Raw genomic sequence first — 16,782 nt, forward strand, 5'->3', positions numbered from 1 at the left:
TAGGGCTGCATTAAGTCCAATTCTGAATGGCTGAAGAAAAACAAAATGAAGACTTGGGAGTGGCCTAGTCAAAGTCCTGTTTTGAATCCTAGGGAGATGCCGTGACATGACCTTGAAAAGGCGATTCAAAACCCTCCAATGTGGCTGAATTACAACAATTCTACAAAGAAGAGTGGGCCAAAATTCCTTCACAGCGCTGCAAGAGGCTCATTGCAAGTTATCGCAAACGCTTGATTGTAGTTGTTGCTGCTAAGGGTGGCCCAACCAGTTATCAGGTTTACGGGGCAATCACCTTTTCACACAGAGCCATGGACAGGTAGGTTTGGATTTTTTTTCTCCCGTAATAATAAAAAAAAACTGCATTTTGTGTTTACTTGTGTTGTCTTTGACTAATATTTAAATTTGTTTGATGTTGGGAAACATTTAAGCTTGACAACATGCAAAACAAAAAAAAATGTTGATTAATGTTCTTATCAATTACAGTAAAAGTGTTAAATTAATTCACTTATTTGATCAAGGGTGGGGGGGTGACTATTGCCGCTTTTAAGTTCCAAACGGCCTCGTTTGGCCTGGTCTGGCCTCAGTTGCTTTTCCTTTACAAAAGGCACCAGTCAAAAGTGGGAGGGATTAGAGCGGGATCAAGAAGATGGTGACACGCTCGTTTCTTGTCGCGCCTTGCATCTCGCCGTATTTCATCTTCTGCCAATATGGACAAAAATGCCCGCACCTCCTCAGTCAACCACAGAACAAAAGCTGCTTTACGTCTGCCGCACACTGCGCGATGTGGTCGAACCCGACTGGACCGGATCATCGTGTAGAGTTGCCGACGCACCCCCGCACATGAGCGATTGCACAAGTGGATCCCCGGCAAGCCCGCCGTTTGATTCTGTGTATTCAGTATCTTGTACTTTATCACGTTCCTTAAAGCACAAAAAGATAGATAAATAGTTAAGGAAGAGCTAGGTTGCTAAAGAGAGAGGGTGTTTGTGAGAATAAAAGTGAAAGTGTGGATATTTGAAAGGAGGCTCGCTGGCTCCATTCATTTGAACGTACCCAGCATGTACGTATGTGTTCACGTACATTCTGCGCACAAGCTTTGCTTTTTCATCCACAGGTACATTATAAATATAGTTAAGCATTGATGTAAAACACAGTATTTGATGCTTTATATACTCTTGATATGACTTGATGCGCCGCGGCTCACTAAACCCGGAATCTGCGGCGACGTTAAGACGGCGATTAAAATTTTGGGTGCCAAAACCATGGACAGACTGATCGGCCACTCATGAAAATAGTCGCCTAATCACTCACACTACGCGACAGTTCAGTCGGGTTCAGCTGCATCACTCTGTGTGTGGCAGCCTTTAGACGGCATGATTGTGAAAGTAACAATTCACCGTGCTTAAAGAAACGCCTCCATCTGTCAGCCAATTGGATCACAGTTACATCACAGCCCTTGTCGGCCTGCATTTTAGAACCAGGCGATTGCCATTGTCACTGCTTGGCCTCGAAAAAGTGTAATGGAGAAGTGACCACACCGGGCGTAGCGAAGCTAGTTGGGCGTAGAACTGGTACAATGGAAAAGGGGCATATGTTTGCCTTGGACCCCCAAATGACTAGCTACGGGCCTGCTTCGAGCCAGGGCCACTCAGCATGACAACCAAAGTGGGATTAGAGGCTTATGTATTGATGACGAAGGCAGCTAGCTAGCTAGCTGCGAGAACTAATGTGAATTGCAGGACACATTGACGCTTCAAACGTATGTTGCGGTAATACACCTGCTTCAATTTGGTGCCAAGCGGCATCGGGCCTTGTCTTCCACAGATGCGCCGTTCCCTTCAGCTGGGAAAGCCCGTGGGCCTGACTGCTTATAGGCAGCAGCGACTGGATGGCGGATTGAAGCATTTCACGAAGCGGGGGGAAAAATAAACCATTAACACAGTTCCCACATGACAGGAAGGAAGGGCTTTTGAGTTTTGATGCAGGCAATTTCGATTCGCTAGCGTGGTGAACATGGGCAATATTCGTTTCGCTACATCCTGTTTCAGTTAGCTATTGGCAAGGTGGTGAATGGGCAGCGTGAACCTTGATACACAAAACGTACAGAAGAGTAACACTTAAATCACTTTACCCATATCACCAAAAGCGAAAGGAAAACACGAAACCTTACACGATATCTATCCTTGTAATGATTTTCTAAGACAAAGATTCAACATCTGTTGTTTTTTTTCCATTTGGTGGTTGTTGTCCCTTGTGTGGACCCTTGGTGGACAGTTTACAGCGGCAGCAGGACATTCACTGAAGTAGAATGTTCGTGCTTGCTGTTTGCACCCTCTCAGCAGCAGGCTTGCAGCAACACCATTTCTGATGACTGTGCCTGCGCTGTTCGACTGTCACTGCTTGTTGCTTTTGCGTCGGCAAAGTGGCCCAGACGAATTGAGGAGGAATGGGGAGCTACATGGGACTGGAGAATTGAGACATTCTTCCTGTATCTGTACAGTATGTGTGTTACTCGACAACGGACACTACAGTTGCTTGTTTACTTTATGGCTTGTGGCGAACGGGAGTGACGTCATACACGCTGTGATCGCAACATAATGATTCACTGGTGAAGGGAGACTCCAGACCTCCTCTTTCATCTATAACTGTGGGTGGCATGGCACTTGAGGGTAAGAGTACAACCTGCAACTGGAGGGTCGCGGTTCTTATTCCCCGCCTAAGTACAACCCCAATTCAATGAAGCTGGGACCCTGTGTTAAACATAAATAAAAACAGAATACAATGATTTGCAAATCATGTTCAACCTATATTTAATTGAATACACTCCAAAGACAAGATATTTAATGTTCAAACTGATAAACTTTATTGTTTTTAGCAAATAATCATTAACTTAGAATTCTATGGCTGCAACACGTTCCAAAAAAGCTGGGACAGGGTCATGTTTACCATTGTGTTACATCACCTTTTCTTTTAACAACATTCAATAAACGTTTGGGAACTGAGTACACTAATTGTTGAAGCTTTGGAGGTGGAATTATTTCCCATTCTTGCTTGATGTACAGCTTCAGCTGTTCAACAGTCCGGGGTCTACGTTATCGTATTTTACGCTTCATAATGTGCCACACATTTTCAATGGGAGACAGGTCTAGACTGCAGGCAGGCCAGTCTAATACCCGCCCTCTTTTACTACGAAGCCACGCTGTTGTAACACATGCAGAATGTGGTTTGGTATTGTCTTGCTGAAATAAGCAGGGGCGTCCATGAAAAAGGCGCTGCTTGGATGGCAGCATATGTTTCTCCAAAACCTGTATGTACAGAATTAATTGGTGCCTTCACAGATTTGTAAGTTACCCATGCCATTTGCACTAACACAGCCCCATAACATCACACATGCTGGCTTTTGAACTTTGCGTCAATAACAGTCCGGATGGTTCTTTTCCTCTTTGGCCCGGAGGACACAACATCCACAATTTCCCAAAACAATTTGAAATGTGGACTCGTCGGACCACAGAACACTTTTCCACTTTGCATCAGTCCATCTTAGATGTGCTCAGGCCCAGAGAAGCCGGCGGCGTTTCTGGGTGTTGTTGATAAATGGCTTTTGCTTTGCGTAGTGATGAAATCCCTAAATTCCTTCCAATTGTACATTGAGGAACATTGTCCTTAAACTGTTCGACTATTTTCTCATGCACTTGTTCACAAAGAGGTGAACCTCGCCCTATCTTTGCTTGTGAATGACTGAGCAATTCAGGGAAGCTCCTTTTATACCCAATCATGGCACCCACCATGTTCCAAACAGGTGTTTGATGAGCATTCCTCAACTTTTTTGCCACCTGTCCCAGCTTTATTGGAACGTGTTGCAGCCATAAAATCTTGAGTTAATGATTATTTGCTAAAAACAAAGTTTATCACTTTGAACATTAAATATCTTGTCTTTGTAGTGTATTCAATTAAATATAGGTTGAACATGATTTGCAAATCATTGTATTCTGGTTTTATTTGTTTAACACAACGTCCCAACTTCATTGGAATTGGGGTTGTATTATGTGTTCAAATAAAGTGCTTAACTTCAGAATAATTATTTCAAGAAAAAAAATAACAAAATACAGAGACAGACTTCATGTTTTGATCATATCGGTAGAAGCAAAATCATACATTGTAAAAATGCATTATACATGGGTTGAAGAGTTTTCCAGAATTTTGAGGTCAACTTTGGGAGTGCGCATTATACATGAGAAATTATGGTAAGTAAATTCTCTTTGTGAAACAAATCAAGATGTTGAATTATGGATGTGGGTCAAAAACACAAAAGTACCATGTAAATTCTGAACACCTCAGATGATTCCTCTTTTAAGGTACAGGTGAAAGCTGGCCAGGGATGCTGTTCTAACAGAGTTTATGTTGACCCTAACATTCCTGTAACAGATTTTCACATCTATTTACTGTATTAATATTTTTTTTAACCTGTTTAAATGCAATTAAAACATATTCTATTATTTCACCAAAATGTCCATGCTTCCTCTTTTTATAGAGTTTTATTTATCAGCTGAGGTGTGTATTTATCGAGTGCAGAGAAGAAGGAGAATGATATGTCATTTGTTATCCTGTGGAATTCACTGTAGAGCTGAATGGAAACAAAACAATTTAAGATTGTAAAATTGGGGTTTTCAGACAAATAAATAAGAGTACACAATAGAAAATCACACAGTTTAGCTTCCATCCAGATCAGGCACTCCTACAAAACTTCCTTTTTTTAAAAGTGCAATTTTTACTCACTTGGTCTTTGCAAAAGAGTAAAGGCCGTTTTATAGTCTGGCAGACTCCACTTCGCTCCTGGGTGCAGAGTTGCGTAGCATATGTTGATGGATCAGAATTATGTCTCTTTTTATGGCTGTCCTTTTGAATTGCTCCACGATCTCAAGCCTCTGTGTCTCAAGTGTGTTCTAAGTTTCACCATGGGGATAGTTGGGAATGTTGACTTCTCCTCTTCTGGGTCTTTTGATGTTGGCCGTGGATGCTGCCTCTTTGGATTGGTCCCGCTATGCTTTCTGCATTCACAGGCACATTTTTTATACCAGAGCTGCTCCCTTTGGACCTATACTTGCCCCTCTTAAAGCGCAGACTGTTCTTCCAGCCCTCATACCCCATTCTGGAAGCAGGCGGGGGTGCTTGCTCACCAAGGTCTCTGCAGACTTGCCTATATGTTTGGTACTATGATATGCTTTATGTTTATATTGCATATTTCATCAGACATCTAGTGTGTTGTGTGTTTCTGTCAAGGTCCACCTGATCGTTTGCCCCTCTGCTAGAAATGCAGAGTTGCCCTCTTTTAAGGAAGAAGAAAAGTGTTTCCGGGTTTTAAGCGCAAGCGAAACCCAACCGGTCGGCAGCTGCTGCGGTGCCGCCAAGCCATACAAATGAGTGTAGACAGTACAGTATATTGTCTTTCACAATAATACTTAACTATATTTATAATTTCATATGTACCTTTTGCAAGAAACCAATGCAACCCGCATCATCCTTGACAATCGTGCCACGTTTTATGGTTAAATTACAACCCCAATTCCAATGTAGTTGGGACGTGTTAAACATAAATAAAAACAGAAAACAATGATTTGCAAATCATGTTCAACCTGTATTTAATTGAATACACTACAAAGATGTTTAATGTTCAAACTGATCAACTTGATTGTTTTTAGCATATAATCATCACACATAATGCGCCACACATTTTCAATGGGAGACAATGTTGGTTTTCGGCCTTGCCGCTTACATGCAGTGATTTCTCCAGATTCTCTGAACACTTTGATGGTATTATGGACCGCAGATGATGAAATCCCTAAATTCCTTGCAATTGTACGTTGAGGAACCTCGCCCCATCTTTGCTTGTGAATGACTGAGCAATTCAGGGAAGCTCCTTTTATACCCAATCATGGCACCCACCCGTTCCCAATTAGCCTGTGCACCTGTGGGATGTTCCAAACAGGGGTTTGATGAGCATTCCTCAACTTTCTCAGTCTTTTTGCCACCTGTCCCAGCTTTTTTTGAACGTGTTGTAGCCATAAAATTCTAAGTTAATGATTATTTGCTGAAAACAATAAAGTTTATCAGTTTGAACATTAAATATCTTTGTAGTGTATTCAATTCAATATAGGTCGAACATGATTTGCAAATCATTGTATTCTGTTTTTGATTTATGTTTAACACAACGTCCCAACTTCATTGGAATTGGGGTTGTAAAAGAAATTATAATACAGTATATTGTATGCTAAGCCTCAAAACCCGACAGTGTTTTAGTTTTTCTGTTTTAGCGCGTTGATCGATGTGCGATAATTACAGTAATTGTTTCACGGGGGGCGAAGAGCAGGTGATTAAAATTGTTTTGCTTTGGTCCACTTTCGGCCGTATTGCTTGGTGTGCGGTGGCCCAACTGACCGCTAAGACCAGATCAACGTTATGTGACATTACGTACTCACCAATGAAGGCTGCTGCTTCTTTCTTCTTCGTTTTTCAGTCCAAATTTTTAAATAATTGTTGGGGGATGTCATCACAAGATTTGCTTGTTCATATATCAAATATCCACATAAGATAAGGAAAAGAAAAACAAGAAAAACAAACATAACAGTGTCTGGTTAATTTTGTAATACAGTTCTTGTTTTTATATGACTAAAATGTGTATACATTTTGTTCTTATAAATTGAAAAACAAAATATGTATCAATTGTTTTATATATATTTTATAATTATAGGACCTCCAGTATACATAACTTACATATTTGTAACTTTAACTTAAAGAAAATGAGTTAGTGGAACAAATTGAAACTACGGTATATTATCAGTACGTCTAATGCTCCAAATTTTTATCGTACTAAGAACAACTGAACTGTTTTACAGGTTTAAGGTCTACAGTATCTTTTCAGTCCAATTCTAACTGATTTTGCTACTTCACCAGTGAAGATGATGTAAAACCTGAGTAAAGGCTGCTTCTTTTTCTGATTTTTACATTATGCACCAATAAAATTAAGTGATCTCCATTAGCTGTTGAAATAAAATAAATATGGGACATTTCCATAGCTATAACTAACCCACTGAAGCACTTGGTTTCTTTTTATTTAGACATCAATGGTCCAGCAGTCATGTTTACTGATTGAGGTATCTTATGTTATATATTTGTTTCTCTCTTTCCCTCCAGAATCCGGTCTATGCCCATGCAACATGGCCAGCAATATGCCATAAAGCCGAAATATTACCATACACACACCACTCACACACAGATGCACGTCAAACCTCAACTTGAAAGGCCCATCCCTCTATCAGTGGCACACAACCCTATACACGGTGAGTCCCTATACTGTAAACAATAGCTTACTTTTTCAAAGAAGATGATGTGCTCCTTTTTTTTAAAAGGAAGAATTGATCAACATTGAGGATAAGCGGTACGTAAAATGAATGAATTAATGAATGTACTGATACAGGGAGTGGGTGGTATCTCGGTAGGAGTGGGAGGAGTTTACAGCAAGGTCAAACAATTTTCATTGAGGGAATTGTGACAATCATGGTGGATGCATTTTATTATGCAAACACTGTGGCAAACAAAATTCTTTTAGGCAGCTGCACATCTGTGCCATGAAAATTTGAGTCACTTTAAATCTTGTAAATGTGATACTATGCCTGGTGAGTACCTGACAGAGAACCCACATAGATGCAGGGAAACCATGCAAGCCCGACACAGCAAAGCTCTACTACTTGATTTCCAACACAGAACCCTCTAACTGTGAGCCAACAGTATAAATGCTGTGTTTCACTTGATTTGCACTCAATGGTTCAAGTGGCACTTTTCCAATTTTTTTGCACTGCCACAATTTGGATATGCATCATGGAGCGTGAAGAGGAAAAACACCTGGAATCAGATATCCTAAGATCAGAATTAGGCGTCTTACAAATGTGGATAAAAATCTGATATGTGTTATTGTCTCATATTTATATTTACTGTATATACTTGTTTACTTAATTGCTCCAAAAAAATATTTGCAATAAATAATGTGTCTTTGTTCATCTATTTATGCCAGTGAGGCATAGTGACAGACAGAACAAATGAATGGTCTTCTATTAGATGGCAGGAAGTACATACAGTAATTAATGTCTCCATTTTTTGTGACATTTTTGTTTGTTGGTGTGCCATGAGATTTTTCCGTTGTAAAATATGTTTCTTGCCTCCATAAAAGTTGGAAATCACTGCTCTAGTCAAGTCATGTATTCTAATCAGTCAGGTCAAACCAACATTACAAAAATAATGGGGGCTAACGTACTGTAATTAAATAACTTTATTGTAATTAAATTACTTCACCTGCACCGAAACTTTAGAGCATGATTCGACAGAACGCCGGTACAACCGTTAGTGCTAGCAGTAGCTTGCTAGGCTACATAACGTTTTGTTGCCTGCTTGCGAGCGTATCGTATTAAAAGTAAGTGAACAAACCTCAAGCAATCCTTAAACGAACATCCTCTCCCGAGCACTGGTGACCACAAACACACGTTTTTCCCCATTTTGTTCTTATAATACAGTCCGCCCGATCCACTCTTTCGTCGCCTTGATAACAACTGTATCCGGTCGCATTTGAGTTGACAAGATAAAGCCCAGTGATCCTAAAAAACGGGATGTGTTGGTATCGGAATACAAGATTTTATTGCAGTAGTCTGACATAGTGCAATCGTGAAAGAGCAAATTTGTCTTGTCGTCTGATCCACGCATTACGTGTTGTCTGTCCCATACCGCCGCTGTTTATTTTTAAATAACTTTATTGGTGGTCAGGTATTTACAGTACTACGTCAAAAGACACGCGACAAGGCTAAAAAATAAACTGGATTTTGGATTCAAATATACTGTAAATGATGGCGAAGCGGAGTTAATGTCTTTTGCGCAGCTGATCAATAATTGATCATTGATCGGATTGGCGAGTTATGACATGAAAGCCGATCAGCCGATCAGCATAAAATGCTAAATATCGGCCGATACCGTTCAGGTTGATCAGATCGGTGTAAAGTCTACTTGTCATGTTGCTAATTTAACTGGTTAATACCAATTTTCTCTAAAATTTTGTTTAAAAGGCAGATGTGTGTTTGTCCGTAATATGTCAACTCTGCAGTGACTAAATTAGATCTCTCCAGATGGGGCCTGAAAATGTAAATATTGTGAAAATAAGGTAAATTACTCATATATTAATCATTCTTCTTCTTTTCCTTTCGGCTTGTCCCGTTAGGGGTCGCCACAGCGCGTCATCCTTTTCCATGAGAGCCTATCTCCTGCATCCTCCTCTCGAACACCAACTGCCATCATGTCTTCCCTCACGACATCCATCAACCTTCTCTTTGGTCTTCCTCTAGCTCTCTTGCCTGGCAGCTCCATCCTCATCATCCTTCTACCAATATACTCACTCTCTCTCCTCTGGACGTGTCCAAACCATTGAAGTCTGCTCTCTCTAACTTTGTCTCCAAAACATCGAACCTTGGCTGTCCCTCTGATGAGCTCATTTCTAATTTTATCCAACCTGGTCACTCAGAGAGCGAACCTCAACATCTTCATTTCCGCCACCTCCAGCTCTGCTTCCTGTTTTCTCTTCAGTGCCACTGTCTCTAATCCATACATCATGGCTGGCCTCACCACTGTTTTATAAACTTTGCCCTTCATCCTAGCAGAGACTCTTCTGTCACATAACACACCTGACACCTTCCTCCACCCGTTCCAACCTGCTTGGACCCGTTTCTTCACTTCCTGACCACACTCACCATTGCTCTGGACGGTTGACCCCAAGTATTTAAAGTCATCTCTTCTCCCTGTAGCCTCATTCTTCCCCCACCACCCCTCTCATTCATGCACATATATTCTGTTTTACTTCGGCTAATCTTCATTCCTCTTCTTTCCAGTGCATGCCTCCATCTTTCTAACTGTTCCTCCAGCTGCTCCCTGCTTTCACTGCAGATCACAATGTCATCTGCAAACATCATGGTCCACGGGGATTACAGTCTAACCTCATCTGTCAGCCTATCCATCACCACTGCAAAAAGGAAGGGGCTCAGGGCTGATCCCTGATGCAGTCCCACGTCCACCTTAAATTCTTCTGTCACACCGACAGCACACCTCACCGCTGTTCTGCTGCCCTCGTACATGTCCTGTATTATTCTAACATACTTCTCTGCCACTCCAGACTTCCGCATGCAGTACCACAGTTCCTCTCTGGGTACTCTGTCATAGGTCTCTAGATCTACAATGACACAATGTAGCTCCTTCTGACCTTCTCTGTACTTTTCCATCAACATCCTCAAGGCAAATAATGCATCTGTGGTACTCTTTCTAGGCATGAAACCATACTATTGCTCGCAAATACTCACTTCTGTCCTGAGTCTAGCCTCCACTACTCTTTCCCATAACTTCATTGTGTGGCTCATCAACTTTATTCCTCTATAGTTGCCACAGCTCTGCACATCACCTTTGTTCTTAGAAATGGGCACCAGTACACTTTTCCTCCATTCCTCAGGCATCTTCTCACGCACTAGAATTCTATTGAACAAGCTGGTCAAAAACTCCACAGCCACCTCTCCTAGATGCTTCCATACCTCCACAGGAATGTCATCAGGACCAACTGCCTTTCCATTTTTCATTCTCTTTAATGCCTTTCTAACTTCCCCCTTACTAATCATTGCCACTTCCTGGTCCACCACACTTGCCTCTTCTACTCTCCCTTCTCTATCATTTTCCTCATTCATCAACTCCTCGAAGTATTCTTTCCATCTACCTAGCACACTGCTGGCACCAGTCAACATATTTCCATCTCTATCCTTAATCACCCTAACCTGCTGCACATCCTTCCCATCTCTATCCCTCTGTCTGGCCAGCCTGTATAGATCCTTTTCTCCTTCTTTAGTGTCCAACCTGCCATACATGTCATCATATGCCTCTTGTTTTGCCTTTGCCACCTCTACCTTTGCCCTGTGTCGCATCTCAATGTATTCCTTTCGCCTCTCCTCGGTCCTCTCAGTGTCCCACTTCTTCTTAGCTAACCGTTTTCCTTGTATGATTTCCTGTACTGTGAGGTTCCACCACCAAGTCTCCTTCTCTCCTTTCCTGCCAGAAGATACACCAAGTACTCTCCTGCCTGCTTCTCTGATCACCTTGGCTGCAGTGGTCCAGTCTTCTGGAAGCTCTTCCCGTCCACCGAGAGCCTGTATCACCTCTTCCCGAAAAGCTGCACAACACTCGTCCTGTCTCAGCTTCCACGACATGGTTCTCTTCTCTGCCTTTGTCTTCCTAATTTTCCTCCCCACCACCAGAGTCATCTTACACACCACCATCCTATGCTGTCTAGCCACACTCTCCCCTACCACTACCTTACAGTTGGTAACCTCCTTCAGATTACATCGTCTGCACAAGATGTAATCCACCTGTGTGCTTCTACCTCCGCTCTTGTAGGTCACCCTATGTTTGTGCCTCTTCTGGAAAAAAGTGTTCACTACAGCCATTTGCATCCTTGTTGCAAAGTCTACCACCATCTGTCCCTCCAAGTTCCTTTCCTGGATACCGTACTTACCCAACACTTCTTCATCACCCTTATTACCTTCACCAACATGTCCATTACAATCTGCACCAATTACGACTCTCTCTCTGTCTGGGATGCTCAGAACTACATCATCTAGCTCCTTCCAGAATTTCTCTTTCACCTCTAGGTCACATCCTACCTGTGGGGCATAGCCACTAATCACATTACACATAACACCCTCAATTTCAAATTTCAGCCTCATCACTCGATCTGATACTCTTTTCACCTCCAAGACATTCTTAGCCAACTCTTCTTTTAAAATAACCCCGACTCCATTTCTCTTCCCATCTACACCATGGTAAAATAATTTAAACCCTCCCCCTAAACTTCTAGCCTTACTGCCTTTCCACCTGGTCTCCTGGACACACAATATATCAACCTTTCTCCTAATCATCATGTCAACCAACTCCCGAGATTTTCCTGTCATAGTCCCAACATTCAAAGTCCCCACATTCAGTTCTAGGCTCTGTGTTTTCCTCTTCTCTTTCTGCCGAAGAACCCGCTTTCCACCTCTTCTTCTTCTTCTTCTTTGACTTCGACCCACAGTAGCTGAATTTCCAACAGCGCCCTGCAGGTTGACGGCTCCGGTGGCGGACGTTGTTAACCCGGGCCACGACCGATCCTGTATGGAATTCTTTGGATGAACGCTCATATTTGTTTGGCAAGGTTTTAAGCCGGATGCCCTTCCTGACGCAACCCTCTGCATTTATCCGGGCTTGGGACCGGCCTACAGTTTGCACTGACTTGTGCCCCCCATAGGGCTGCATTACTCATATATTAATCATTAAATAAGGAAAATAATTGATGACCAGTGGGGTCATTTGGAGGTTACCTTCATTTAAATCAATGGGAGAGAAGAGCCAGAACAGGTTAAAGAATATGTCAGGTTTAACATTTTTATTATTCATGTATTACTGTATACATCTGTGGCGGCACGGTGGACGACTGGTTAGCACATCTGCCTCACAGTTCTGAGGACCTGGGTTCAAATCTGGCCCCGCCTGTTTGGAGTTTACATGTTCTTCTTTGGTTGCTCAAAAGTAAAAAATATCTAACCAAGCATTCCAGTCTGCCTTGAATGACTGGAGCCCTTTCAAATGCTAAACTAGACAGCAAAACACAGTCATCATCATCCAAGGTCTGGATAATCCCTAATAATTTACTCCTTAAACTATGACATGTTGACATTTTTTGACATAGGACTACCCTGTTACTTGATATACCTTTGACTAACCTAATTTTGACTTGGACAATAAACAAGGCAATTTTGCTCACCGCAAGCCTAAACCAAGCAACAGTGCATTGGAGTCATCAGCTGAAACACGTAAGAACATGTTGTGTCACTTGACCTAGCATTTTTAAATAACTTTCTGTAATCAATAATTACATTTCAAAAGTTGAGAGCTACACACATGGAAATGACAATAAAATCACATATTTTATGTTATGTTCCTCAGCTCGGTGACCCTTGACGTGTAAAATGTTACACGAGAACCCCTTTCACAGCAGAGCTAGCTGTCTTTCTACAAATGCCCGCTGTTGGCTTTGATCTTAAAAAAATAAGTATTGGTTGCAATATGCCACACATTTCTTTCAGTAACTTTGTGAAAGGAGCAGATGTGTTTGCTGTTCTAAATCACCAACAGCTTTTCTGTTAAACTTGTCATATACGACGGACTGTCTAACAGGCACATTGTTTTTGTGCCACAGCTGCTAAAACTATTCTTGTCTCACATATCCTTCAGCTCAGATACTTCTCTTACACCTTTCGACAAGGTACTTTTGGCTTTGGCTATAATTTTCTCTCCTGATTAATTTTACAAATGCTCAAATAAACTGACAAAATTATACAAAATATACAGTATATACCAGGGACCTACTGGGCCCAAAATTCAGCCTGGGAATTTGAGATAGGGAGGCCCCCAGTATTTGGGACCGAAGACCAAAGTTTTTATTATACGAATATGAATACTAAACAATGAGTGTTGACTGTGTTTTTACCATTTTTGTGGTATACTGTGCATAATACAATTGCCTACCCAGTACGGCAGCCTGACACTCTGCATCAATACTGGTCTGGTTATTACAGGCTCCTGTTGCATTCTCTTCCTTCTCCTCCTCCCCCAATAAGACCACCGCATCTTTGTCCTCCTCCTTCTCCAAGACCAGCACCACGTCCTCACATAACCCCTCTGCCAGTTATCTTCACTGCTAATTTTGCTGCCAGTGTTGGGAAAGTTCATTTTCTACGCGATCAAGTTCAAAGTTCAGTTCATCCATCCATTTTCTTTACCGCTTATCCTCACTAGGGTCGCGGGCCGCTGGAGCCTATCCCAGCTATCTTCAGGCGGCAGGCGGGGTACACCCTGAACCGGTTGCCAGCCAATCGCAGGGCACATAGAAACAAACAACCATTCGCACTCACCTCCACACCTACGGACAAATTAGAGTCCTCAATCAACCTACCATGCATGTTTTTGGGATGTGGGAGGAAACCCACCCAGGCACGGGGAGACCATGCAAACTCCACACAGGCGGGGCCGGGATTTGAACCCCGGTCCCTAGAACTGTGAGGCAGATGTGCTAACCAGTCTTACACCGTGCCGACAAGTTCAGTTCAACGTTCCAAAAATGAACTAGTTAAATTTATAGTTCATAATTCAGGATTTTGAACTTTCACTGTTCCAAAAATGAACTACTTCATAGTTATTTTTTTCCAATACTGTATGTTGCTAACCCTCAAAATACTGGGATTTCATTTCCTTATTGTTGCCACCCCTTCAGTCCACTAGTAGCCAGCTTGAGCTTTCACTATCCATCCATCCATCCATTTTCTGAGCCACTTCTCCTCACTAGGGTCACGGGCGTGCTGGAGCCTATCCCAGCTATCATCGGGCAGGAGGCGTGGTACACCCTGAACTGGTTGCCAGCCAATCGCAGGGCACATACAAACAAAGAACCATTCACACTCACATTCACACCTACGGGAAATTTAGAGTCTTCAATTAACCTACCATGCATGTTTTTGGGATGTGGGAGGAAACTGGAGTGCCCGGAGAAAACCCACGCAGGCACGGGGAGAACATGCCAACTCCACACAGGCAGGGCCGGGGATTGAACCCTGGTCCTCAGAACTGTGAGGCAGACGCTCTAACAAGTCGACCACCGTGCCTGTAGCTTTCACTATACAATCTTAAAAACATGATGAAAAACTTGTTGCTTGTATGGTCTTAAATGAGGAATTAAAGCAAAAGCAGGATTTTTGTCCTTAATGTGCAAACAAAAACACAACACAATATGATAGGAACAATGGTGAAAGGACATTGATAACTTTGCATTCCTAGCAGCTAAGGTTGACAATATTAACAAAATAATTTAACTTATCTGGTCTTATATTCCAAAACAAAATAGATTTTGTATTCTGACAGTTTAATCATACAATGATTTAACTAAAGCATTATGATACAAATAATAATTTTCCTAACAAAGAACGCATTCCCATTTATGGCATGTCCCTGAACACACCTCGCACATGTCAACTTGAATGACGACCGTACTGTATTGGTTGCCAAATACTGCGTTTATCCCGGACATATGAAGGCTCGTATATGGAGTGTTTAGACAGATTTTGTCCTGGAAGTCCCTAACGAAAACACCAGAATGAGCGCATTTTCAATAATGTTCATCAGGCATAAATGTACTAAGTTCAGTTCACGTTTGCACAAAACATGTAGTTGATGAACTTTCTTTCATTTAACTCGTTCAGGTACAATACTGGTTGCTGCTAATAATAACAATAATAATCATAAGTATTATGTTCTTAATGCACAAAGGCAATCCATGTAAGAAAAGGCCAGACATAAATCACAATCTCTCTCACACATACATACACACACACACACATACAAATGGAGGGTTTACACTTTCTTATTACAGAGTTAATCCCGCTCATTTTTGTTCACATATCAAACAATACTATATATAAATAGCTGTTACCTGCTTAAAGTGTAAAGTGACCTAGTCGCAAAGTCAGGTCACAGAGACTTGATCATTTTCTGATGCTGAGCAACAACACGAATGAATTATGCAATAGATAAGGAGTAAAGTGTTTAACCCTTTTTTATTAATTATAAAGTATATCAAATCATTCCCATAAAAAATGCATTGCCTGCTGCTGGATCCTTCAGCAGCATCTTTGTCCCCCCTTCCTCTACTGGAAAGATCTGTCAGCTTTGAACATTTGGTGCACGTTGCCCTCATATTTCTTTTTCTATCTTATTTTTTCTGCACCACCCATTTGCTTCTCACCTGCATTCTTTTTTTTCCGACATGCTCACCTTGCTACTTTAATAATTTAGCATGTTGCTGACAAGTGAAATTAAGATCAGCCTGAGCCAATCAGATGTCAGCAAAAAGAGGGAAAAATCCAAAGTGGTTTTCGGTGAGGGGGCCTGATACGATGTGGTGGACCTTTAAGTCTGCTACTTCAATTCTGGGTCGGACAACAGCAATGGTCGGACAAATCACGAATCATAGAGTAAACACATGCTGCACCCTGCAGGCTGTAAATCTTACCAATACTCCGGCCGGGCCACCCGGCCAGCCGTGTGTACGCTGCAGCGGAAGCCCCTTGGGATGCGTGTTGACATGAGACAGGCTACCCTATAACTTGAATTTTTGAATAGTAGTCTGTAATTATGTTTTGTTAAAAGATGGCTGTCTGTATTAAAAATTGTATAGGAATTCATACAAAAAAACTGTTGTACCAAAATTCCCAGTTGCCAACCCGCCCCTATTATATACAGTATATAGTAAATATACACTACTCACAAAAACTTTGTGATATTCGGCTTTTGGGTGAAATTTTAGGATGAACGTAAAATGCACTACAACAGACAAACTTAATTTTACATTCTTTATACTTTTGAATGCACATCCAAAGTTTGTTTGGCACAACTTGCTGTTCTCTAAAAAGGAACTGCATGGCAAAGTGCACAACAGGTGTTTGATCTATGAATCAACCAATACACTTCTGGGTTTAATTAGAATCGGTATTTAAAAAGTCCTCTTGAGCTCAAGACTGTTCCAAACAATTGATAAACAGTACCTCGCCATTGCGAGGCTTCAAAAAGGATGTTCTCAGAGGGAAGTGGCCACTGAGCTTAGAATGTCACAGCAGGTTGCAGCAG

General features: G+C 41.7%; 1 protein-coding gene across 1 annotated transcript in view; it reads left to right on the forward strand.

The window, feature by feature from the left end:
• ltbp1 (latent transforming growth factor beta binding protein 1) overlaps window positions 1–16,782 on the forward strand; it is a 195,653-nt gene that overhangs the window by 41,626 nt on the left and 137,245 nt on the right. The window contains 1 exon segment of the mRNA XM_061788961.1: window positions 7,192–7,337. Coding sequence (XP_061644945.1) covers window positions 7,192–7,337 — 146 coding nt within the window.

This window comes from Phyllopteryx taeniolatus, chromosome 11, assembly GCF_024500385.1.
Source record: "Phyllopteryx taeniolatus isolate TA_2022b chromosome 11, UOR_Ptae_1.2, whole genome shotgun sequence".
Classification (NCBI taxonomy): domain Eukaryota; kingdom Metazoa; phylum Chordata; class Actinopteri; order Syngnathiformes; family Syngnathidae; genus Phyllopteryx; species Phyllopteryx taeniolatus.